This window comes from Ixodes scapularis, unplaced genomic scaffold (genome assembly GCF_016920785.2).
Source record: "Ixodes scapularis isolate PalLabHiFi unplaced genomic scaffold, ASM1692078v2 PGA_scaffold7__128_contigs__length_106722199, whole genome shotgun sequence".
Classification (NCBI taxonomy): Eukaryota; Metazoa; Arthropoda; class Arachnida; order Ixodida; family Ixodidae; genus Ixodes; species Ixodes scapularis.
The window spans coordinates 92,425,595-92,452,267 of NW_024609882.1; the positions used below are offsets into that span (position 1 = coordinate 92,425,595).

Below are 26,673 nucleotides of genomic sequence, written 5' to 3' on the forward strand. Positions count from 1 at the left end.
GGGAATCGTCAATAATTAAAGAGACCCATTTAAGGCGATTTATTTTATGTTCGTACGCTATTGGGGAGGAGGACAGACCGTGACGCCCCAAGCGGTTAACTTTACAACTACACGGATGGGGACAACAAATACAATGACTCATCGCTCGAACCACATAACAGAACGCGGCGTCAGCTTTCGGCTGGAGTTCGTGTTCTCCAGTGAAGGGGAGGAGAGGCTCTTTTGTTTCCACTACGGCCTGCATGAACAATGCAGCATGCACGGTCCCAGCTCCGCACAAAAGCCGAAGTGGGTCAAGCTCGCCTTTTCTGAGGATAGATCCGGCACTTAACGTCGCTCGTCGATCGTTAGTATTTTTTACATTAAACTGTGCACCGCGCTCTATTGTAGAAGATGACATGGACATGCCCATAAGGCCTGTCGGCATGTGCACAGGCCTTGGGTTGAGTAAACACCGAGCGTGGGGAAAAGAAACGAGTCAGAGCGCCCCCTATACACCTTTCCAAAAAACACTCGACCCCAGGGGCAACAATCCGTTTTCGAGCCCAGTCACTGAGTTTGAGGCTAGACCCTCACCGGCGTCCCTCCTAACCCTAACCGAGTGGACTGTGATTTCAATAGGCGCAGCCTGCGTAGGCACCGTTTCAAACGCTGCTGGCGGCTAAATTATCGCCTTTTCCCGCTATATTTTGTGTTTCATGGTACATGTATTTTCCCGAGAACATTGAGAAAGCATTGTACCACAATTAAAAAAAACAAAAAAGCAAAAAAAAAAAAAAAAAAGAACTGTCATCTATTTTTTTGGGGTACGCGCGCGACAGAACGAATGCGACTGGAATGTATAGTTCTAGTTATTTTTTTTTTTCTTACGATAAGTTCGGACGGCGCAGCGGGATTCGCCGCATGTGAAACGACAAAGCGCTTTGCTGTCAAAAATAAATTGCAACAGAAGAGGGCCGAAAGGCATGCATTTTTCACACTCACAAATAACGTGTTTACCGATGGACAGATATATCGTACGTACCACACGATGCAGCGTTATCCGAAAAGAATTTATTTGAGAAAGATCTCAAATAACATAGTCACAGTCGACGACAGTCACATCTTGACGATCGCACGGAATCCGAGATGACTTCGTTTCGGGGCACGTTTCGGGGAGAGCTTCCTTTTTTCACAACCGCACCAAGGCAAAGAAACAAACGCGACTGACCCATTTCTCTCACCCCAACCCGGACAACTATTTTTGGAGATAACTGAGGATTCTACGCGGATTATCTCTGGGAGGGGGGAGAACAATGTTCGCAAAATCGCGTCGAGGGCCGTTCAACGTCCTTCACCTTTCCCGTGAATGTCGAGCAGAAAAGCTTGAATGGCAGGCACTTACCAGCCTTATTTCTCACAATGGAAGACATCACAAAAAGGGTACTCAGCACGCATAAAAAAATAAGTGGAAACATTCAAGAGAGGCGAGAAAACGTCGAATGCAAAACCGCAAAAACGTACGTAGAGAACCGCGCTGAGCGGGTCTTCACAGTCCCAGAGAGTGGCAGAAAATTTCTAGCTGATAGGGGGCGCGAGAGTCGCACCAGCCGCATCAGCATCAGCAACATGGCGGCGGCCTAGGAGCGTTTTTTGGAAAGGTGTATAGTTCGATCTCCTGCCCAATAGCGCGAAACCCAGCTCTTTCTCGCAATTCAGTAACTGTTGTGGTTCACCTATAATAACTGTCGGTAAGGGGGTACCTCGCTTTGTGTCGTTCGCAGTTTCGTATATTTTGCTTCGTGTCCCACACAGCGCCGGCATACTTTATAAAAAAAGAAGTGCAATAAAAGCCTTAAACTGTAAAAAAATTAACAACGTATTATTTTTTTTTGTTTTTGTTTTTTGGTCAACAAGGCTTTGAGGGTTACATGGTTGTCCCCTACTCTCCTCTCATGGACATAATGCTAAAGCTCGCAGTCCGGTTGCTCGATCATCACACAAAAGACACAAAGTTTCTCCGCAGACGTGACGGCGTAATTGTCTGCGGAAACAGTTGTTGTGTGACCAATGCGACAGAACTCTCATACAAGGAAGAAACATGCCTCAGACAGTGACTGAAGACCGTCTTGTTTTTTTTTTTTTTTTTAAATAGCACTTTCTTACATTCTTTTTTTTTTTTTTTTGTAAAGAGGGGGGGGGGGGGGACGCGGGCTTTGAGATGTTGAAAGGATTTGATCAGAAACTGGGCCAATGCCGTGCACTCCCATATGAGATGTTCAAGATTGTGTTCCTGCTGGAGGTGCTTGCAACTTTTTTGGCGATGGTTGTCGGCGTGACGAAACACCCCCCTTGAGCGCATTCGCCGTAGGAAGGCCGATGCACGTCGCACAAAGCCCAAACCAAACGTAGCCTTATACGTGAAGTGTGCAAACGCCGCGTCGCGCCGCGCCTCTCCTATAGCAGCGTAAACATACTGCCGCAGGCAGCATGACGTCGTCGCCGTATGCCGCACCGCTACGTCACCGCGTCAGCAACCGTTGCTATAGATAGCAACGCCGCTCGGCGGAGCGACTTCACGCGGTATTTGCTCGCACGTGCATGGTTCAGGGTCAAGACTAGAGTCCGGAATTTCAAAGATTCCGATGAGTGTTTCGGAGCGGTCTTATTTTCGCTAGTAAGAAAGGAAAGTGGTCAAGGCCGCCGCTCTGCCGAGTCCTCCGAGGAACGACCCCGATCGAAGAGCGGAGTCGTCCTCGGTCTCCAGTTGTTCAGGGCTCCCTCGGGGAGACTTCCGCCAGACCACCGAGATCGGACCTCGCTCGTGTGTGTACGGTGGCAGGCGACTCGGCGAGCCGCGTCGGTCAAGGCTCCGCGTCCCTTCAGAGCGTTCGTCCGTCCACTCTCAAGCGGTATTGAAAGTGACGATGTTAGTGGTAACGCGTCGCTTTTTCTTCCGTAACTCGCTAACGTACTAGACGGATTCCTTAATGTCTAATGAGTTAAAGTGCCTTCGTTACTATTTTACGGTAACGTCTATCAAACTACGGAACTTGTTACCCCTTCATTTTGGTTTGTTTAACTTAGAAGCAGGTTAATCAGATATTTTCCAATTACGCAACAAGAGAATATGAATTATCCTTCTCCGCGTCGTTATTTCGAAGTCCTTCGCTAACAAAACAAAGATTATTCGGTAAAAAAAAAAAAAAACATATTTTACACATTCAAGAAAGTAATATAAACGATAAATCTCTTTTCAAAGTATGATTGTTGTCAAAGTTAAAGGGGCGATGCAACGATTTTAGTATTTTGCGCAAATATCGCTTAGAACGGATCCCTGACGTTAATGACCTGTGAAATACCCGTTCGTTTTTCACCACATGCAATCGAAGTCGCAGAAAAAAATAAAGAAAAACGAGCAGAGTTCAACCCCTCAGCTCGCATCCAGAACAAGCGGCCACGTGATCTGGAGCCGATTTTATGCTGCCAATGTTGATCATAGCCACGCGCTGGGGTTGGCAAGGTACAGGACACGCGCTGAGTTCAAGACATTGTTATGGTCCGGCTGTTGTCGTCATTGCAGCGATTGGACACAGAACACTACCCGAATGTTTCTCGAGCTATCGATTATCACGAGCCCAAATCGAATGTCCACGCCATGCTCGGGTCCAATCTATGAGCAGCATTCAAATATCGTCACTGGGCGGTAGTGCTACCACCCAGCTACGTCATCAGGTTTTGCGAAGGAGAGATTGAATGAAAACACTCGGTTTGGTCCTCGAAATTACACCGCAACAAAGGAGTTTCTTAGTCAGTGGCGTTGCGTGTGAGTATCCTTGAGTCCCACTAGTGCCAGTAAGCTCGTGTAAAGTGAAAAACATTCCAATTGAATATCGTTGCACCGCCCCTTTAATATCCGGGACTTAACGCTGCCAATTATGATACTTTGATCTAAAGTAACGGAGAGAAACGTTCAACATTTTTTTTATTATTACTTCGTTAAGTTTGGTCGACGATAACGAATCTCTGTAATAAGTTAATTAATTTTCGACAAACTGACGGGTAAATCTATGTCGTCACTTTTTTCGGTAATGGTCACAACACCCTTTCAAGCGGCGTCGGTTACAAGGTTCATCCCGATAAATTTCTGCGCCTTAGATCGATTAAAGTAACCATAAATAATTTTTTTTTTTAATAAAGACCTAATTAATGGTTACTGTTCACAGAACTTAGAGCAGGAATCCGATTTTCTTTTCTGGCCTCCAGTTTTTCACAAAAAGAAGATGAAAGCTCAAGTCTGTTTTCTTCCTCGACTCGACCGAACTCGGCCACCAGCATGTGAAATTACGTGGCCGCGACGTAAAATATGCCATTCTACCTGAAACGGAAGTTCTCCCCAGCCGAGCGAGGGAGGGGCACTGAACCCGAGCACTGCGTCACACTGACGTATGCGCTCGTCACCAATCAATCCGTGAACAAATATCTGGATTCGCATTCGGGGCCAATGAGTGTCGTGACGGCACTTATCATCACTTGCGAGTGGCAAGTTCCGTGGTGTCTTTATAGAAAGTACGCTGGAAGCTTACAGTCATCGCACCGATACCCAAGCATGTAACGTCCACGTGATTTCTCGTTTCGCTTTTGAGTTGAGGAGAAAAGCTTTAAGGAGGAAAAATTTGAAGAATCATTTCGTGAACCCTTTAACTAATCGACTAACCACCAATAGCGACTGGGTTGTTCTGTGCCGGACCTTGATGGTCACCTTGGAGGTGCCTAGACTGTTGACAACCGGGGAAGGGGCAGGGAGAGAATCATGAGTGAGCATGCCGGTTGCTGGCCATGGACTCGTTTATAAAGAGTTCTGTTCCTTGTGGTGGCCGACGGCGCGGCAGAAAGTTAATCTACTTGGAGGCGAAGTTGAAATAGATAAAAGCTCCACTGCTGCGTAAAGCGGTTACATCAAGACAGTACAGATATTGAAAACTGCAACTAACTGACGCGCACGGCTTACGTGGTCTAACAGTTCCTAGACGGACGCGTCAAGTGTCCACCCGTGCACGGTGTGGCCAGAGGCTAGCTTGCCACCGGAGAGCGAAGGCTGTCGCGCACGACAGAAGCAAACGCGGCTCAGCTCGGGGGGCCCGAGCACGGGTCCCGTTCAAACACGACGGTCCCCCGTCAGGCAAGGGGTTAAGACAGAACGCCGCAGCCTGTCCCGTCCAAATAAAGCCTAGTCGGAATCCCACTGGGTGCAGGCATCGACGCACTCTCAAGGAATCGGGCGAAAGAACACCACACTCTCAGGTGGTCAAAAGGTTAAGTCCCACGCTTCGGAGTTTAACCATTATGACACACGCTCTGCTTTGTTTAGGAGCCGGAGAAAACGGACTGGCTCCGACAATCTGGGCGAGAATCGCCAAAACGTGCCTCAGTGGAAAGCGGCTTCTCAGGCATAACGTTCCACACACCACACTCAATAGGGAGTTTTCGCAGACCGCGTTTCCCCCTCCGCTAAGCCCCCCGGAACGAACAAGCCGCTACTGCGCCTGAGTGCCCATGGCCTTGACTGTAGCCTGTTATCGTAGCGGGTTGCGGAGAGCGTTGCGGGACGGTGAAAACCATCTGCCCCACACAAGCGGAGATTTCACGATTCATATATTTCAGATTATCATGTGAACCATGTAATCGCTCCAAGTGACATGTTTAGAGAATGTCGAAGTGGATGGCCTTACCGTGAAAAGTCTTGATTCGTGTGATGTGATTATAGGGACCTTGTGCGGTGGCTGCTGAGCGCGTGCTGACGACGAGCTTCCGCGGTTCTTTTGCAATGTGCATTCCGTACCACCAGAAAGATATTAATGTGAGCTCGCTCCGAGCATGCGCTCTAAGCATCACCCTCGAATATGGCCTCCAGGGAATATCCTATACTTGCGATTTTGCAATCACCAGATCGCTCGTGCGGCAAAAAAAAAAAAAAGCGTGGTGAAAGCGCAGATGCGAAATCGCGAGCAAAACCTCAACATGGGATTCAGGCAAGAAAACAGCGCTGCCGTTTCCAATAACTATATGAGTCTAGTGTTTTGAACATAAAATAAAAATTTACAAAATGTTTTGTCTAGTTGAAAACAATTTTCACTCCAATTCTCATTTTTATTTCAGTTTGAGGAATGCAAAGAGTACAAAGACTCCGGCCCGCTTAAGCGTAGAACGCTTGAATGCAAGACCCGGCAGTGCATTTCATGGCTTCAATCATGTAGAAATAAAACGTCTAGATTAACCATGAACACCTGAATAATCTATAACCTTTAATACAAGTATGTGCATAAAGTGTATCATGTTAAATAAGCGATGTATATTTCACACAAACACTGTTACATTCCACGACATACAAAGAAGCATACATTGTAATGAAGTGCTCTGTACGTCATATATCTATGTGAAAAATCTTACCGAAGGTGTCAAAGATGTGACTCAAAATAAATTATTTATTCGTATTATTCTTTAATAACTTTAGGCTACAAATGCGTTAGCCCGCCATGGAATTTACTAATTGACAGTGAGGTATCATATCTTGTTCGCGTTTGTATGTTTTCGCATAAATAATTTGAAGAGCGTAACCTTATGTTTTTTTGTTTTTTTGTTTTTTGTGGCGGTGGTGGCCAAACTGGCAGGTAGACTCCTTCGTCGAACTTGAAGTAAATCTGGGGAGCGGTAGCGCCCGTCTACGGCCTTTGAGTGTTCTTGTCGTCATTGTCTTTTTTGCGCTCTCTCATACTTCTGAGATTATAAGCGAACTAGTCTAATCCAAAGATTTAATTCTTCATTTTTTTAAATTTTTTTTTTTTTGGTAGGCACATATCACAATTAAAGCATGGGTAATTGATATTGGTTCTGACGTTAAAACTTGACACTTGCATTCGAATTCGGCATATCTCGTAAAACGTCTCCAAAATGTTCATAATTCAAAGGTACCAGTACCGCAACCCTCTCCAGTCAACATCGATATGCAGCGTTGTATGAGACTCATTGCTATGAACGCCTATACTGTTTGCAGAGCTTTACTGTGACATTGCACATCAACTTTGCCATGAGCCTCCCTTGCCGCTCCCGAGCAACGGCCGTTCTTATGTCATTAAAACTTAAGTCATTATCACCTTCAACTTTATGGTCTTCACATGCGTGTTTAAAATCGTTCCGCTCGTTAGCTAGCCTTACCTTGATGAAATTTTTCCAATACCTGGCTTGTAGAAAAAAAATATCGCCTATGTTCGTTTCACAAGATTCGTCACTCTAATCCAACACATGGCCAAACGCTATTGTGAAAACAATCTTACATTTCACCAACCATCCACTAAAAGTTTCGATCCCACGTTGCCGCGAATCTACATTTAATGCCTCCTTATTGCCTTAAACCTCTCCTGATTAATATCGCCTTCCCGCAATTGTAGTTGCAATTACCAACACCGCTAATATTAAAAGTGCGATGACAGTTTTTTTTTTTTTTTTTTAAATTATGATTCCTATTTTTTTGTAGTTTTGACTTTTTATTGTTTTTATGTTTATGTTAGTGTTCCCTCCTCTCTGTAATGCCTTCGGGCCCTGAGAGAAAATATTTAAATGAACTGAAATACTGTACCAACACAGTGAACACGCCATGGCCCTTCTTGCATTTACAGGTAGCCTTTGTCTTCGAAATTTAACGATGAGCCTTCAGCACTCTCAATGGCTGATTTTAGGAAACCGAAGTTTTATAATTGTGCTTTTTAAGTTTTCAGCCTCGAGTTTTTCTTTCCGTTATCATTTCGCACGCACCAAAGAGAAACGACTGCTCGGCACTCTAGCCAAGAAACTCATCAGAAAGCAGTACAAAATGTTAGAACAGGACTGTCATGTCGCGTAATGTTTCACAAGACCTGTGCTGCTTTGGAAAAAAAAAATCAATAGAAAGCAAGGACTAGGACGCTCGACATCGCCCTTCATGCACTGATGCAATCTATGCTTCCCATTTTCATCATACGAACACACTCAAGTAAACTATTCAATGTCTGGAGGTCATCGCCTTCCGCTTGGATCCTTTGCCAGGTCACTTTGGTTGAAATCGAAACCGCTCTGAGCGAAAGTACAGTGCTCGCCAAACTTATCCGTTACGCGGGCTGTTTTATCGTGTGATTGAAGCCCTATCCCAACGGCAGCCTGAGAACTGCTTCATGACGTAGCGCTCAATAGAACAGCACGAGCAGGGAAGGCCGCTCGCTCAAGGTCTAAAATCGCTGCTGGACCGGCGACAACAGAGAAAGTTTGCCTGCGAGGCGAACTACGCTTTTCTGCCCACTCAGTAGAAGCATCAAATGCTTGCTGATTGGATTATTCAATCACTGGCTGTTTCGACAGTCACCCATGAATTTTCGTGCCAAAATGTGGCGACAAGTATAAATTGGGCGGTCAGAAAAGTTGCTACCGTATCCACGGTCGAGCCAGTGGCCTTCCCTGCTCAGGCTGTACCCTTGAGCGCTACGTCATGGAGACGTTCTTCGGCCGCCACCAAGATAGCGCTCCCATAAGATAAGACGGCGTTCGCGTGTTTCAGATGAGTTTAGTGACTACCGTACACTTGCCCACTCTTTTTATAAGCGCTGCAAATCACAATACAAAAAAAAAAGCGTACGATTTTTTTTTTAATTTTTAAAGAACTCCGTAATCTCTCGTCCACTGCCTTTGCAGCTTTTCCAACGGCTGAGGCAAGAGCGTCCGGAGGCGTTCCAGAAGATCGTGGTGCTCGAGGGTGACCTGACGCTACCGGACCTCGGCCTCAAGCCAAAAGACCGCCAACTACTCGTGGCCACGGTCAACGTTGTCGTGCATTCGGCCGCCACTGTGAAATTCGACGAGCCCATCAAGTGAGCACCTCCGCGTCATAGACGCTACCCGTCTTTCGCCCACTTATCGCCCGGGCAAAAAGTGTCGAGTCACTGGGCTCGGCATGCATGGGCGCCGCCTGATTTTCGGTAGAAGCTGCAGCGCACGGTGGAAAAAGAGAGGTTTCGGAACAAGGTCAGAAAAAGGGCCGAAATTCCACTCCGGTCATCACGCATCTGCCGGCGAGGCATGGTTGGGTTGGGGCAACAACCTTCGAATTTTCGTACGTCACTAAAAAAAAAAAACGCCACCGTAGGCCAGAGATTGGACCCGCCGTAGTATTGTCCACTCTCTGGCCTACGGTAGCCCTGTTTAGTAACGCAGGGAAACTCAGCACCTAGATTTTCTTATCTACGAGGTGTTGGTTGGGGCACGGCCCGCGGGCGCAGTTGTGCGTCTCGCGGCATTGAAAACGTGCGGCCAAAGAAGGAGGGTTCCTCGAGCTTCTTTCGTGCTGCGCCATCTCACGGCGTTTGTCAGAAAAGGGAGCGACTTTTCGACACACTTGCTCCGTGGCGAGGCGTCCCACACACCTTTCTCTTCTTTCATCCTGCCACAAAGTCTAATACACCTTCCCAGCGCTTATCACCTACGCGAAAAATGCCGAGTCACTGGACTGTGGACCCACGCGCAGCGTCTGCTATTCCATAGAAGGGAGACTGCGCCTTCTCCGAACGTGCTTCATAGCCCAACATATAAAGATGACAGGGTGTAGGAAGTCGATGGTTGGAAGAAAAGAGAGCGTGTCGTGGTGTTTGGTTTTGTTTTAAGGGCGAAAAAAGGCCGCGCGTCATTGTAATTTGGGTTTTATGTGACGCTTAGGGCGCGGGAATTCAGTTCGCATTCTAAAACGACGATCTCAAAATCTATCTTAGTGCCACTGTAGGCACTTGCGGTCATTTTCACCAAAGGGCGCACGCTTTATCTGTGTCTTGAAGGGCCACTATTCTTTTGTATACTAGGCACAGGATAACTGTTGAAATTAAAAGCACTGGTTCGTTGGCGTAAGCCGTCGCCCGTTTAAAAGAAGGTTGAGTTGTATGCTCCCATTCATTCATTCACCTATACGTGGATGATATTATGAAAAGAGTTTTTGCACTGCTAGCCCTGTGCCTGCTGCATGGGTGGGAACTTTAGCGCAGCCCCCCGCTTCACGATAGCTTTAAATCTACCGAAAACTGACCGATTTAGGGTTTTGTAATAACGCCAAGCAAGTTTGTAATTGAAACCGGATGTTTATTTTTACTAATAAAAACGTAGATTGTTTTTTTTTAATTTTTCGCCATTATTTACCGAATTCACGTGGGTCTTTTTTTTTTTTTTCGATCACTGACATCCGCTGTGACTGGCAGCCTGTGCCCAAAAAGAGTGTGCTGAGCGGCTCTATTGGCAGAAAGTTCCGAGTCTTCGCTGAAAAAAAAAAAGAAAACAGTAGCACACAAGCATAGCCATCTTTATTCTAGAAAGCCTGTCAACATTGGGGAAGGACCTGGCCGCTGTAAAGGGGAAAGAAAAAAGAGACCAGGCCGCGCGCAAGGAGTCCTCTGGCAGCGCCAAACAATGCAACAGCGGTAAAAGTCGGAAATACAAACACGCGCCTTTTTCTTTTTTTCTTTTTTTAGAAAGAAGAGAGTTTGGCATCGTCCTTCTTCTATTCCGCCTCTCTTCTGCTTCTCCACGCGCCGGTAGCGTCCTTTCTTTTTTCTCCGTTGTGGTTTGTCATTGTTTCGCAGAGGCCACCGCGTGTATTGTTGGCGTTGGCTGAAGGGTTAATTACCTGTTACCCCGGGAGTGATTCTGCGCCAGCAAAGGGGTAACCACTCGGCACTGCTCCTTGCCTTTGTCCGGCGGCCGCGCGCTCAATGACTCCGTCGTGGGCTTTCTAGAGTAAAGATGACACCAGTCATCAGGTAAGTGATACACTGTGTAAAGCGTGTAGATCTGAGAATGAAATGATTCAATACTTAATCATCTGCACTAAGTGGCTCTACCTTCATGTTTTATTGAAGGCATGTTTTATTTTCAGTTATTTTGGCATGCGCTCAACCGTGTGCCTTTTATTCCACCAAACATGTTGTAGTCCGTCGAAACCACTGTGTAATGCCTCCATATATCTTACAGCATCTAATGTCACGCTTTTAGAGTTGCCAGTGCAACCTCTTAGACCAAAATTAAAACTTCAATAACACGGCGAAAAAAAAATTACTTGAAATTTGCCTTACTACTTTATATGTATCAATCGAGGTGTTTAACCAGTGTTAAGGCAAATCAGAAAACTATCAATGTTTCGCCACTTTTAAGCGACGTTTGCGTGGCGATAAATAACCCAAAAACTCGAACCTGGCGCCGCAGTTTGTTTTTGCAAGCGATTTGCGAGATTAGCTTGTCGAGGATTCGGTGTGAAGTTTAGGTTGCGCTTTCTAATGGAGGCCGTACTTCCTTTTGGAATGTTCAGTGTGGGGGTTGCGTCTAAGAATATAAATTATCGAAAAAGAAGAGAGAGAGAAAGAGAGAGAGAGAGAGAGGTCTTATATTTTCACTAATTTATCGTAAGTGTGATTCGAAGGCTGACCCAGCACGCGTCTCAAATCTGTGCTCTGCGTGCGTTTGCTCAGTGCATGCTGAAAGCACTTTGTTTTCAAACATGGAGGCGTGACCCGTGTAGCTCTCTCACTGCGCATGCATCATTTGTCTCTCCTTGATTATTTGTTTCAGGAACGCTGTGAGGATGAACCTCGGCGGAACACGGAGGATAGTCGAGCTCTGTAACGAAATGGAGGACCTTAAGGTAACGTTGGGGCCACGGACTGTGAAGTAGCGCATGCATTGCGCGACACTCTTAGCGCGAAAGTGACAACCCCGCTTCTACTTCAAATACCTACGATTAGTGGACATCAAATCTTACTGCTTCAATGTGTGCACTAAATGAACACTCTCCATCACACTAGGAGATTGGAGACATTACTTCAATTATAAAAAAATAAACTCCGAAATACCTCGTTCGCTCTGCCAGCGTCGCACTGTGAACACTTTGCGAAACTGTAAGCGCGAGCCTGACATTGGTATTCTTCCGTATTTCACGTCGTGAAGGTATTGGCAAGCATAAACCATTACAGCCTGGACTAGGGCCCTGAAACCCCCTGCAACACCCTCGGACAAGTTTCTCTGGCATTCTCGAGGAGAAAAAGAGCGCGCGTGCAAAGCTTGGATCGGCGTTCCTGCACGCGCCCCTGCACCTTTGACCGCATAATCGCAAAAAGTTGTAGGACGACAGTGTATATTTTTATTGGCAGCCCTTCGATACCTAAATAACGTGAAAGAAAGAAACGGGCAACCACTTTTCGCGTTTAGATTGTCGCGCACTTTACGCAGCGCGACACTGTTGACGCAAACATGCGATCGACAGCTTTTTCCCGTCTTCCTTTTAAAACTGAACAGCTGCGTAAAATGTAACTAGTACGAAGGAAATTCAACGTTCGAAGAAGTATCTTATGTTCAAAAGTATTTCGACTTCAGTAACTTCGTAAAAGTAAAATTTAGAACAAAAAAAAAACGCAGATGTCGCGTTTACGCTGAAAGGTTCCCGCAGTTTACGTGAGGCACTTTTACTCCTAAAAGAGTAGCGTAGCGAGTAAAGTACGGTTTGCGTGAATACTGGTGTTCGTCGGAATAACGGTGCTCTTTGAGGACGTCAGTGTACCAGAAAGCTCGCAATGCTCTCTTCTGCAGGTCCTTGTGCACGTTTCGACGTGTTACTGCAACTGCGACAGGGGAGAAATCAAGGAGGAGATCTACGCGCCCGTCCACGACCCCGACCACATAATAAAAATAATCGAGTAAGTTCCTTTCGTCTCCCCGCTTCCGTTAGGCGGAGAGCAACTGCGGGTGAGGAGGAGCTGAAAGCGAGCTCTGACGTCAGAGCGCGCACGTATTTTCCCCTCTCCCGCAGTTTCTCTCCGTACGTTCACTGGGAGTCTTAGTCGCCCCGCATCCAGCGCTAGCTTTTCCCACTTTCGGTAAAGCTGCGGTGGGCGTCTCGTGAGCCTCCACCGTGCAGGCGCACACCCAACTGCGGGAGGAGGAGGGGCACACCCTCCCCTCAGTACCCTCCCCACCTCCTCCTTAAGAGCTGCTCTCTGATTCAGCGGTACAGGAAGTTGTAAACATCTTTCATTTTTACGATAAATTTAAAATATAAAAACACCTGTTTGGTGCAAGTTGCTTCGTAATTTATAAGATGGACCCGCACTATAACATAATCCATCTCAGTCACCGACATTAAAACAAAAAACAACAAGTGTGGTTTAAAGAAGGTTACAGTAGGGTAGATTGTTGGGCTAGTTGGATTTGGAACTTGGAATACATTTTAGCTCTGTGCGGAGAAACACAGCAATCCCTTCGTTGAATGTGCGGAGGAAGTAGTGTATGGGATCCCCTTAACATGCGGTAACAAGTATATAGGTCAGACTGGTAGATGTATTAATATTGATAGGCTAAGGGAACGCAAATTTAAAGTAGGAAGTTATCGGGACGGACATCTTTCTGATCGTTGTCAAAGCTGCGAGTGTGTGCCGTTGTTTTCCGAGAGCAAGATTCTGGCGAGGCACAAGGAAAAAACTGTGAGGGAGATAGTCCAGGCAGAGGAGATTAAGAAGAGTGAGGCAGCATGTGTCAGCGTGCCCTCAATTGATATACTTGACAAGGAACGTGCGTTCCTCAATGACGCGGCCTGGCATCGGGTTGGCTAGTGATGGAGCGAAATCAGAAACTCGGATGGTATAAAAGTGACGTTTTATGTAATAAAATCAGTTGTTAGTAGCGCACTGTGGTGTCTGACTCTAGTCTCTGTGCCCTTGTGTTTTGAGCGCTAAAATGTATTCAGAGAAGGTTACTTGCAAAAATAACAAAATCAGCTCCTCTCATAAAGCACTGCACTCTTTGAAATTTAGCAGAAAGAACGCTGCAAAGGAGTTGAGTGGAGAAAAGTACGGCCCTGTTGTCTAATCTCCCCACACTATGAGTGACTTAGAAACTTATTATACGGCAGTTTGAGATGCGTTCTCACAGCAAAACAAAGTTCATTTTGGGCGAACGCCTTTTGTCAACCATGGTACGCAATCTTTACCGTTCTGTAACTACAAGGTTCAACGGGGATGACATTTTTTTTTAACGGCAGTAATGATACATAAAGAGTTGAAGGTAAGGGGAGTAGCATAAAATGGCACAAAAAGGAGCACAAGCATAAATTACCATTCTTACACGAACTACACCCTCCTCACGTAGCACCGTTCGGGCACAAATGTGTTTCTAAAAGTATCTGTATCTAAATTTCGAAATACATTTTCGCCGAGTTTGCAGAAGTATCTCAAGGAAAAGACAAATGTATATCAGTATCTGTATTTTGGTCCTTAAAACACGTGTATCTCATTATTTGTATTTTTGAATACTTCTTGGAGTATCTCTGCCCAGTCCTTACACATGGCATATAAATGTGTTAGGAGTTCCTGGAATGAAAATACTGGCGCTAGTCAGGTTTTGAAGTTTCGCGGTTTCCTATAACACCCCTCTATACTCATCCGAATCAGCCAATCAGTGTTGAGCACGTGACCTAAAGGAAGAAGCATCTTTCTAAACAGGCACGAAACAAAAATATAGCTCCGCGTTATGCCCACTCTCTGTTGCGCATTGTACATTGCTGGGAGCGTTTGTGTGCGTATGCAAACGTGTGCATGTGTGCGTGTGCGTAGGGCGGGTGTGTATGGGCACAAAGGCTGTGTCGTTAGAACTGCGCTAAAAAAAAGCGAAGACATAAGGAAGAAATGTACGCACACGGGGCACTGACCGGAAACAAAATCTTTTATGTCCGAAAAGAACTCTCAAAGAAAAATAAAGGGCAGGGCCGTATTTTCATTTTATTGTCTGCCAACTAGGCCGACATAATTCCTCGCTGCAGATTGTAAAGGCGCGAATTTAATTATGCTAAAAATTATGCTGTCACCCTACGTGGCGTCGTCTCGTTTAGAGTTTTATAAAAAAAAATCATAAATTCTCCAGTTTCTCTGCCCATGCATCATAGAAAAAGATAAACGACACGGTGTTCGGTGCAAGCATGATGTCAGACCTCACTGCGGACAAGCCCGCAGAACGTTCGAAGCCCGCTCGCTTCGTACATACGTTTGCTTGGAGCACGTCCGTAGTTGTTGCATGACCGTTCTGAGAGGACGGTCGTACAAGAAGGAAACAGGCATCATCGGTGTCTACATACTGTCGTTTGTATGATCTATTAGCAGTGGGACAGCCGGTTAATAGTAGCTGCGAGCAACACCTCCCAGATAACAAAACCGTATAAACGTCTTTTTTTTTTTTTTACGTCAGTTTTTATATTTGAGCGAGGGGTGCAGGTTAGACACCAGGGCGGCGTCAGCGTTCAGCTGGGGTTTTGTGTTCGATCGGTGAGAACACCGGTCCCAACCGAACGTCGCAAGAACACTGGTTCCCAATCCGCACCCTCGCGCTAACCTCTAAAAAACGACATATAGAAAAATAACACAGCGCTATGCTTTTTTGACGCAGAATCTGTTTTATAAGCCAATTTCCATGGATGTCTGTCACAGCGGGCTGTAACGACTAGGAAAAGCGCTATGCCCACAGGGAACCCTATTAAAAAACTTCAGTCCCCCGGCAACTTCTTTTTTTATTTTTTTTATTTTTTTATTTGGCACTTTGATATTGTGAGCCATGTAATTTGTCGACTGAGCTACCCAGGGTCGGAGATTAGAGCGTGCAAAGTCGCGGGGCGCAAAAACGCGCGGTAGCGCACTCGCGGTCTTTCTTGTCCCGCTGCGCCATCTCACGGCGTGTATAAGAAAGGAGAGCGAATCTTTCGTTAGGCGCTGCCGTTCAAATGCTCTTCCCTTCATCCCCGGAAGGCGTATGCCTATAGATATTTAGACACTGAACTTTATATTTGTATATTTAGACACTAAACTTTCTTTCAATCAATATGTTAAAAATAGTCTCAACTCGTCTCGAAGAGTTTTTGCTGCTATCATGCGTATATCGAGTGATTTTTAAAAATCCCCTCTGCTTTTTTTTTTTTTTTTTTATGCTATTTTGCTATTTTGTACGGAGCCGCCTCGAGTTTTCCTCAGCTGTATGTAACAGCATTGGAGAGATTAACTCATCTAATATGAAAAAAATAGTCTTTTTTTTTATGATTGTTTATTTGCAATCCAAGGTGTTTTATGACTACGAGAAAATATTTGGCAGATTGGCTTACATTCTTTGGGTAATAGACGAAAGGTGCTTGATTTCATGTTCTTGCATAAGGTTCTTAATGGTCTTGTCGAGTGCACAGCTTTACTGAACTGTGTATGTTTACATGTGTCTCAAAGGTTTAGCCGTGTACGCTCATTGTTTTATCCTTCTGTTCTACACAAGACTGATTCCATTACCCGTCTGACTGGTTCTTAACAAATTTTAATCCAACGTGGATATATTTGACATTGACATTTTTGGATCCCAACAAACATTTAGAAAGGGCATTAACGTCTTTCTTTAAGTTTGAGATATGCCAACCTACAATCATGATATGTGATTTCTTATTTCTACGCAGTGCCCCACTAAAAAGGCATACAGCTATTTGTGGGCACCGAAGATAAATCAATAATACTCTTTTTATCTCGAATTGCAGCATTCCAGAAGGTCGAGACTAGAAATATCTTCACATTAGAGCGTTGTTCTTCTACTATTCTAAACACGTTTGTGTCACTGCTATTTCGAAAATTGTATTCTACTCATTCGAAGATGGTTTGTCGAACCTTTAAGCGTGCTTTTTTTTTATTTTATTTTCTGCCATTTCGCGTCACCATATGTCTTTCTCTGTCTCTTTTGCTCTCTCTCTCTCTCTCTCTCTTTCGCTCTCCTGCTCCCTCGCCTTCTTCAGTGTCACGTGGTAAATACTGCGGATGCAAAGGGTCGGGGAGAAAGAAAAGGGGGGGGGGGGGGGAATAGAGCAGATTCCCATGGCGCGGCCTTGTGGGATTTTTGCCAAAAGGACTCATCTGCCCGGTTCGGTTGCAGCTGGCTGGACACCGAGACGCTGGAAGCTTGTCAGACCAAGCTACTGGGCTCCATGCCCAACACGTACACCTTCACCAAGGGCCTGGCCGAGACGCTGGTGCAGCGAGAGTCCAAAGGGTACCCGGTGGCGATCGTCCGGCCGTCCATCGTCGTCTGCTCCTGGAAAGAGCCTTTCCCCGTGAGCGTGCCCCGACCCGCGGCCAGCTCTGGCCGGTCCTGTACGCGTTTTACTCGGAAAAGTCGTCCCTTCGACGTACTAGCGTCGCAATGGCAGTAGTATAACGCAGAATGTAGTCTGTTAGTGCGAAGAAACTATGCACACATGTGGGGACTGGGTGGCACAAATGGTGGCTGGGTGTCTTCTTCTGCGGTGGCAATGTAAACGCGACTTTCTCAAAGCCTGTTGGAGCGTGGGACGCAGTATACGAAGTGCGCGGAAAAGAACTATTAAAACGGGGCAGCGCCGAGCAGAGCTTTGGTGCCAGCTCGCGGAAATGGAGAACCAAAAGACTCATACTTCAACCCGTTGCTACTGTTGCCGCAAAGGGCGCACGAATAACAAAAAGGTTCCGTTTTTTTTTGTTGTTTTTTTTTTAATCGATTTTTTTGCGTTTATTGACTGTGGAAGCCCGGAGCAAGCTCGTTTCGTGGAACAGAACGCCGCTGTGTGTCCGAACACGTGATACGTTTTCCCCCGCCGGGAGTAACACGGATGCCTTCAAAGACTTTCCGGCTCGCGCTGGTGTCCAATCAGTGATAAGCTGAGCACTTCGTCAGCGTTTTGCAGGCAGTCGGTTGATCGACTTCCACCCCTGGTTGGGTGACGGAAATGGTTGGGTGCCAGCCATATGACACATAAAAAGATTACAATATACCCTTTTCAGATGTGTGCGCCATGGTCCGTTCGTCATTATTTGGGCGCACTCTGAGCTTCCTCTGAGCGTGTATTGGTCACGAAGTGTACGCCAGCGCTCAGCACAAACACGGCTAAATTCGTATCAAAAACGAACGCCGCGTCAGCTTTCGGCGAGGACTCGGATCCAACGGCACGCTTCTTGCCAGAAAAATGGCGACCGGCAATGGTGCCAGGTGAACTTGCGTGTAACATGTATCCAATTACAACACTTGAGGGTAAAGGCAATTGAACGGTAATTAATTTTTTTCTTTATTGATATATTCGAAAGCCTCGTGTCATAATCACTCGCAAATATTGAAGAATTTAGTATGAAAATGGAATAATTTTTGGAGGAGGAACTGGTTTCTTTATTATGGCACTTGCATTTAGAGGGGAGCATGAGAAACGTTTGATGGCGTTTATTGCTCTTTACAGTGCAACTGTTGCTTTGTACTTAACTTGCGGGCATTAGGAGCTTATAAAGTGTACACAGAGAAGCATTGTGGGTCGAAAAGTAGTGACTAAGTAGTCGTAAACCGGGGACCTTAACAAAGGGGGGGGGGGGGGGTAGTAGTAGTACTGTTTACAATTAATTTCGTAATTTTCACAACTTACGAATAACCTCGTAAATACTACCTAATAGAATATGAAGGTTATCACAAAATTACTTTGAAAAGTTATTCATTATCACAAATTGTATTGCATGTAGTGGGTATAGTAGAAGTTTGTTCATAGGGTTTTACTAGGGGAAGTAACAAAGACGAAAGCTAAGTTTAGGTTAACACATTTCGGTGATTCCGCCTTTACTACCCGGAAAGAGAGCCGCTAAGAAGTTACTCAGAATGACGACGCTTCAACCAGAGAGTTGCTTCAAATTATTGTTTCTGATGAACCGATCTCACCTAGTGTAGCGCTCATCCTTGAAGCCGCCATAACTTTAGTTCACAGAATGGTGCCTGGAACGCCTCTCTGAGTGGTACGCTTACAGCGCCCCAAAAAATGGTCCCTCGATTGCCGCCTGAGGACGTCATAAAAATGTCTCGCTGTCACCGTTAGCAATCCTGGCGACGTCACAGCAGCAGCGGCGGGTGATGTGCCAGACGCCCCTTCTGCTGCAGGTCACTCCCTGGTGTCACAGTGAACGGAAGCTTCGGCAGGCAGTCGTTGGGACGCTCGGACGACAGCTCCACCCGCGTTCGCTCCCGCTTTTCGCCGAAACTTCTATCCGACCAACCGCCAGGGTCGCAACATCCCACAGTGTGACACCCCGACCTCTGTGACGTCATTCGTTGCCACTCGCTGGGGCCCTAGTCCGCGCGGTGCGACCGAAGGATTGGAACATCACCGCTTGCTGCGATTGGCCAGCGGCGTGGAACTGGCCAATCGCAGCGGGCGGCGATGTCCCTCTGTATCGCTTGGTCCCGTCGTGTAGATTAGGGCCCCGGGACCACTTTCGCTGCACGGGCGGAATAGCACGCAAAAGTCGAAGCCATGTTCCGGGCCCTGTAGTTCATCGGAGGGCGGCGGCCGTGCACGGGCCTTCTTGTACTCTGCACGCGCGAGAGCTCCAGCAAGGTTGTCGCACGAGCAAAAGGACTATAAAGTTCCCTAGATGCATTGTGGCACCGGTCGCGTAGTCAAAACTATACTTCGTTTCAGCTTCCGTCCGAGCGCAGCCAAAGCTACCTGTGGCTGGAGCCAATCACACACCGGCAATAGGTCACGCGATCTCGCCTGCACTTTTGTATCCCTCCGCTGCGCCGAGGGGTCGTCCGCGCCGCCCGCGCTCGCCGAGTATTTCGTCTGCTACGGGTGTATCAACGGTATCGTCTGCTACAGGCTTAAAAAGTGCCCTTTCACGTTCTGAAATTTAGTCACAGGGGATGTCAGTACACAAGCTGGCCGCTGGCGTCTTGGTCCGAGCTTTGCACCTGTTCGGCGTTTCGGTGTAGTTTCCAGATGTAAGTAGACATTGCAAGGTGACCGATGACCTGGCCCTTGATGTTTCCTTGTCTGGATATACCAGGGCTCGAAGCCTTTCCACCCTCGGTGTTCAATGTGATCAGCAGGTAAAGGGGTGCCCTGAATTGTAGTGGCCCGGACGCTTTTCTTGTTTACAATGCATTCGCGGTACGACGCGGCCGGAGTCTCCTGCCGAATTTGAAAGCAGACATTCATCACGACCTCTCGCGCCTGACGCCCAAGTGTGCCTTTTCGAAAAAAAACGTTTTGAAACGACTCGGTGAGGAAAGCAGCGAAGCACATGACTCGGCCATTATGGGAACGAAATCACACAGAAAAAACGAGCGCTGCAGCCTGCGGATGTACGTGTTTTCACCAAACCACATGCATTTAATTATAATAATAAAAATAAACTTCAGACATTCAATTCTTTTAGTTGGACATCATTCTCGGCACTACACATCTGGAATATTGTGCAATGTTTACGCACAAAACAGTTATTTAAAAAAAAAAAGCACGTTTGCGGACTTTTTTGTGGTGCGTAGGAATGCTCTTCTCGAAGTTGAAAACCGTCCCTCAGCCTTTGGCTGCGCTTGGACGGAAGCTGTAACGAAGTATAGCTGGTGAGATAGGTCTCTTCGTGGAAAATTGCTCCAGCCCAGTTGGTTCCACCGCAATGACACACGTCAGTAGGCAAAGCACGCTTTAGAGGGTAAGACCGTTGTATGAAGTTTTATTCAAAATAGCAGGAAGCAGCTCTTCCATCCTCCTAAATGCCCAAACAGTTCGCGGCAAAGCAAAATATCTAATTGAAAGATCGGAAATTCGCCACGTTTAATCGTAAACATCCCCGATTGCGCAACGAATTGGGTGCGCCGAGAAGAGAATCCGTGGAGTGCCAATGCTCCTGGAATCGTTCCTTCACTGTCCGACGTTCAGCGATCCGTTTTTGGAGTCGGCAGTTACTCCCTAGGTATTCTTATAAAAAAAAAAAGTAGTATTCATTGTGCACTTTATTATAAAAATGTCCTAACGCAAACTTCGGTACACTGAGAAACAAGGTTCTGTTTATCGAAAGCTCTCGATTTACATTATTCAACGAGTTTCTCTTATGCGCCAAAGTTCTGCTTTATTCAACGGGCAAAGAGTGTCAATATAAGGCAGAAAACACCATTGTTTTGTTAAATATATTCAATACCATTCCTTACTAGCTAGGAATCGTCAAATCGAATTACTCTCGTGAAACGTAGCTTTTTTTGTGTGTGTGTGCTTTTTAATAGGTGATGTTTAAAGGAGCTGTGCAACGATATTCAATTGGAATGTTTTTCTCTCTACTCAAGCATACTGGCATACCTGGGACTCAAGGATACTCACACGCAACGCCACTGGCCAAGAAACTCCTTTGTTGCGGTGTAATTTCAAGGACAGAAGCGATCATTTTCATTCAATCTCTCCTTTGCAAAATTTGATGACGTAACTCGGGGATCGCAGTACACCCAAGTGACGATATTTGAATGCGGTTCACAGATTGGACCCGAGCACTGCGTGGGCACTCGACTTGGGCTCGTGACAATTGCTAGCTCGAGAAGCATTCGGGTTGTGACCCGTGTCCAATCGCTGCAACGACGACAACAGCCGAGCCATAACAATGTCTCAAACTCGGCGCGTGTCCTGCGCTTTGCAAACCCCAGCGCGTGGCTATGATCAACACTGGCGGCAAATAATCGGCTCCAGATCACGTGGCCGCTTGTTCTGGCTGTGAGTTGAGGGGGTGAACGCTGCTCGTCTTTCTTTAATTTTTTTCTGGGACTTCTATTGCGCGGGGTGAAAAACGAACGCGTGTTTCATAGGTCATTAACGTTAGGGATCCGTTTTAAGCGGTATTTGCGCAAAGTACAAAAATTGTTGCATCGCTCCTTTAATTTTGGTTAAGTGCTATAAGAAAGGGTTTGAAAAGTAATTTTTTTCTGTACGTAATTTAATTTCATCTTTACTGTTTTTTTTTTTTTTTTTGGCAACCGAGTGGGCCATGTCTGGCTCGTTGTGTTTTTTCACGCTTTAGATACTTGTTGATGTTTGTTTTATATTGCGGTGTATTCTGTAGTTCAGGGACCACGTACGATGCCGAAAGTGTCCGTGAGATATTCAAGCGTGGCTCTTTATTGTCGCAGACTATGATGCCATGTCTCTAAAACTAAGAAACATAAATAATACACGTACGCGTGACGAGGCACAGTGAGAGGAGTTCTGAAGCGCAACGAGCCTCCTCAACTAGCGTTGCACCGTGTTCTACACGGCGGCGTGTGCTTTCAGGACACCATGGATTGGATGCATTTTGTTTCTGTGCATTATTAAGACAAATAGAAAACACCAGATTATATAACCTACAAATATGCGGATGAATGGACCGTACTTCATCAAATGAATCAAAGTTGTGCGAGACAGCCGAAAGTTAAAATATTTGGCGGCGCCAGGATTTGAACTCTGGGCCTCTCGATGTCCGGTCGGGTGTGCGAACCGCAGAACCACTCCACCTTGACTCTCTGGCGTTTCCCAACCGTCTTAGTAACGCACAAGGACGAAATGTATCCAATCAGAGTCGTGCGCGTTCTTACAACCGATTATCAGAATTGCCACTCCATTGCATTTTGCAGGGTTGGGTGGACAACTTCAATGGACCCACGGGTTTAATTATTGCGGTAAGTTTAAGACATCTTTCTTGTCTTGCGGGCTATGTTCTTGCATTTCTTTATCCATATATATATAAACATTTACATACAGACGTCTGCCTTCATCAGTTTGATATTTTGTAGACTCAAAAACATACACCTCAAGCAACACTCACTCAATCATTTATTTATTGGTTCATTCATTCATTCATGTTTGTGCTCATAAACTGCGGATCCTTTGGTAATGATGCACAAATGGTGCGATTACAAATTACTCGATGACAACTTAAATGCTGAAAAATTCGAGTTCACAAAGTCACCATCCGCTGCATCGAGGGTGTTAACAAGTGCTGTTTGCGGGTCGTGGGGGTTAATTGAAATGATTTCAATAAGGAATAAAGAAAGAGGAACTCGCAAAACTCGCCTCGGAGTGCGGACGCGAATAGACGACGTGATCTGCACTGATGTTTTACGTGGCTGAAATGCGCGTTTAAAATCAGGATGAAGGTACCACGGCGATAATGTCAATGCAGGCGAGCCGTCCAACGGTGATCTTAAACAGCCATCTCTTATTTAGGGCGAACACAACTCGTGTCTAACGTAAAACTCGTGTCTAACAAGTACATAACGAACACGGATTTTTTTTTTTGTCATTTTTGTTAAAAGACGTGAAATAATGATTTAGTCATTATTGCACTTCCACCGAGGTCGACGGGCATTCTAAGAAAATCGTGACTTGCTAAAACTATGCGTCGTTTCCCTTCAAGTCCTACCGCAGCGCTGCTGACGCAACAATCCTCGGGAGTCAGTCAATAAGCACCAAAAGTGCATCGTCACGTCGTCTTTCTGCCTTTCCTATCACCGGCTAAATCAATCGCGCCGGTGATAGTAATCGAACAAAGACTACGAGTCCGTGCACTTTTTGGTGGCCGTTTGATTTTCCCACTTGGATGGTAGCGCGGGCTGCAGTAGGCCTCAAGGTGAAACAAAGGATAGTAGGGGGTCCTGTATGAGGTTCTTCCAAAAAAAGAATTCCAAGAGCGCGCGTGCATGGTTTTGATAGGCGCTGAAGATACGCGAGAGCAGAGATTCCCAAAATTGTAAATATGACGTCACGCTACGGGAAAAAGGGGCTTCGGTGGTAATTTGAAAATCATTTTCTAAAGCTTCTGTGCACCAAACTGAAAAAAAAAAAAAAAAAAAATTTTTCAGCCTTTTTATTTTGGTGAAGAAGGAAGACCAGCGAAGCTGTACTATGGTGCGAATGAAGTAACGGCCAGCCGCAAGTCTCCAAGCCAGAGTGGAAAGGCTGGAGCGGTTGCCGTCATCTATGAGCGACGGCGGCAGCCAGACAACCGGCAAGCCGGTTGTTTGGTTGCCGCCGTTTTGTAAGTAGCGGTAGCTGTCCAGAGTTTAGACTACTCATTTGTTTGCTGACAAACACGATACTGGGGAGACTAGCCCTTCACAGCTCCGCCGTAAAATAATCTCGATATTCGCGATCCTCTGAGCCAATCGAAAACGACTTAAGTGTTCTTGTTCTTTTTTTTTCCCTCAAACACGGAACCGTTTTAGTTTCCCTCGAGGGTGTCCCCTTCCCTTTTTTCTGTCAGTAACAGACACATTTCAAAAGTCCTCGCCAACGCCTGTCTGCAATTGCTCGATCGCGTGCCCTAAGCCCGTAGTGGACACGAGTGTGACGTCAGCGTTCGGCGTGGACTCGGATCCAATTACGCGCCCGCCTCGTGTCCGAGCAACGGCAGCTGCCAGTGTTGCTCGATAGACTCTCGAGAAAGGGTATATTGTTGCGAGGTTCTCTTCGTGCGCGCTTTTAAAGCCTTCAATAGGTTCACATGTCGCTGTGTGCCAAGGTGGCGACGGGCCTGCTGAAAAGCGTCTACACCGACCCCGACATGGAGACGGACTTTGTGCCGGTCGACGTGGTTGTCAACTGCATCCTCGCAGCGGCGTGGAACGTGGCCACGACACGGTGGGTCCCTGTTCGCCACGCTCTTTATACCAAATGAAACCGCACTCCGTCTGCGAGTGCACCTGAGGCTAAGAGCCGTTTTAGATGCGGAGCATCTCTTGCTCGGGTCTATGTCCCGCGGCGTCGTAGTCCGCACTCACACTACGCATACGCAACTCTCCTCCTTCCCTCTCTCCAACAGCTGCGCGTTACTCTCTCCGCTCTCTCTCTCTCTCTACCAGCTGCGTGCACTTCGCGTGCGTTCGCTTCTACTCACACCGCGCGCGCGTGCGCAACTCTCCTTTTCTAGTCTCCTCTACCTCAAGTGTGAATATAAGCAGCGGTAGCGCGCTGCGCGCGTTCAACGTTCACGCGATCTGTGGTAACCAACGCAAGTTAACAACGTAATAACACGCAAGTTAACAACGTTACTAACAACGTTACTAACAACGTTACTAACAACGTTACTGACAACGTTACTGACAACGTTACTGACAACGTTACTGACAACGTTACTGACAACGTTACTGACAACGTTACTGACAACGTTACTGACAACGTTACTGACACCGTTAATAACGATCCGCGATGCTCCGCATCACCCCATGGTTCCCCTCGTGAAGATGGTGTAATTTTTAGCCAAATCGTCGTCGTCTTTTGCTCTTGGTGTCACCGACCATACCAACTATGGGCGGGACAGGAAAAACGCCGAATCACGGTGTTTTTCCGGGATTGGTTTAGCGGGGAATTGGAAACGCACGAAGATGGCAAGAGCAGTGACGATGTTCTTTTGGTGCCGCTGTATTGCCTCCATCGCGTTTCAGCGTTGGCTGCGCTTGGACTTGGTGTGAAACGGAACCCAGTATACCGTAAAATCCGAATTAACGTCCACCCATAACGAAGAGATAAAAAGGCAAAAAAAAAAAAATACTTTGCAGTTTTACTTAGATCTTTTAATGAAACCGTCATACGCAGAATTTCCGTTTTATAACAAACGAAGCCGACGCTCGAGTTCGACATTTGTCTTTCTGTCATGGCCGCGTGCGTGTCTCGCAACATTACTAGATTACCTTAGCTGTGGAACTCCTGCGGAAGGGAATACCCCCCTTACTCGCTTCAGTCCGCCTCCTGTCGTTAGTAGCGCCATCTAGATTTTCGTTCACGAACAGTGTGTTGCATAGAGTACGGTGGAACGTCATCTAGACGCTACGCTTCGAAACGTACGTACCCCATAGAATACATTGCAGTTACCAAAGCAGCCGCCCGGCGCGTCGGACGTCGGGAGGCGAGTCGTGGAGAGTGAAGCTCACCACGACTCGCTCTCGACGTCCCCCGACGTACTGCTCGTGCATGCAGCGTCTATGAGTAGTTCTTTAACTGTCTTGTTGAAACGTCGCCTCGTAGTTCTTTCTTTTTCTTGCGTCAAAACCAAGAATACAGGGACTTGGTTGATCGGAGCATCGTGTCGGTTTACTCGTGACTAGAGTTCCGTGTTCTGGAGTTTCTTTCTTCTTTGAATGCGAGGGTGTTTTATCGTTTTTGATTCGATGTTTTTTGGAGCCAAATAATGGTGCCAAACAAAAGACAGGGGTAATAGCTAGGATTCCTTGTTTTTTGGAGTTTATTTCTCTTGAAATTGGGAGGGTGTTTGACGGAGTTAAATTTTTGCCGAAAATTTTGAGTTTATCGCAGTATATTTTTGCTAGATTTCGAATCCTCCGAAATAGAAACTTTTGCTTTGTTCCCAAATTTTCTAGATTGAAAATAAGAATATATATTAACCGGACATAACCTTGACCTAAATGAATATGAACTCACCGGCACCAGATGACATCGGCGCCCTTGTCAGTGGTAATAACTGTCCACTACAAAACTTAAAAAGGCACCTTAAAATCAGTGAATTCCCTGACGTAGTCCCTGGAGGACCCTTTTTCTTCCCATGATATATTGCAGCTCCTTGCGGCTTTGCGGAATGGAGTTATGAGATGGAAAAATAATTTCTTGATCTCGATGGATAAACATCACGAAAATAGAAGGCGCAAAAGACAAGGACAAGTGAAAGGCAACACAGGACAAGCGCTTACTCTCGACTGACGTTTTCACTCGATCCCTCAATCAATCAGTCAATCAATCCGTGTTTGATTGTGAATCAAACAGTTGGTAAGGAGGAGGGTTACACTTGCACGAAATAAAAGACAATC

The 26,673-nt window shown here is 46.3% G+C and overlaps 1 protein-coding gene across 1 annotated transcript in view; it reads left to right on the plus strand.

Annotated features, from left to right (window-relative positions):
* Positions 1–26,673, plus strand: part of LOC8035292 (putative fatty acyl-CoA reductase CG5065) — a 117,285-nt gene that overhangs the window by 48,030 nt on the left and 42,582 nt on the right. The window contains exons 3-8 of the mRNA XM_040211031.3: positions 8,701–8,876; positions 11,611–11,683; positions 12,625–12,731; positions 16,978–17,155; positions 22,489–22,533; positions 24,375–24,493. Coding sequence (XP_040066965.2) covers positions 8,701–8,876; positions 11,611–11,683; positions 12,625–12,731; positions 16,978–17,155; positions 22,489–22,533; positions 24,375–24,493 — 698 coding nt within the window. The remainder of the gene's footprint in view (positions 1–8,700; positions 8,877–11,610; positions 11,684–12,624; positions 12,732–16,977; positions 17,156–22,488; positions 22,534–24,374; positions 24,494–26,673) is intronic.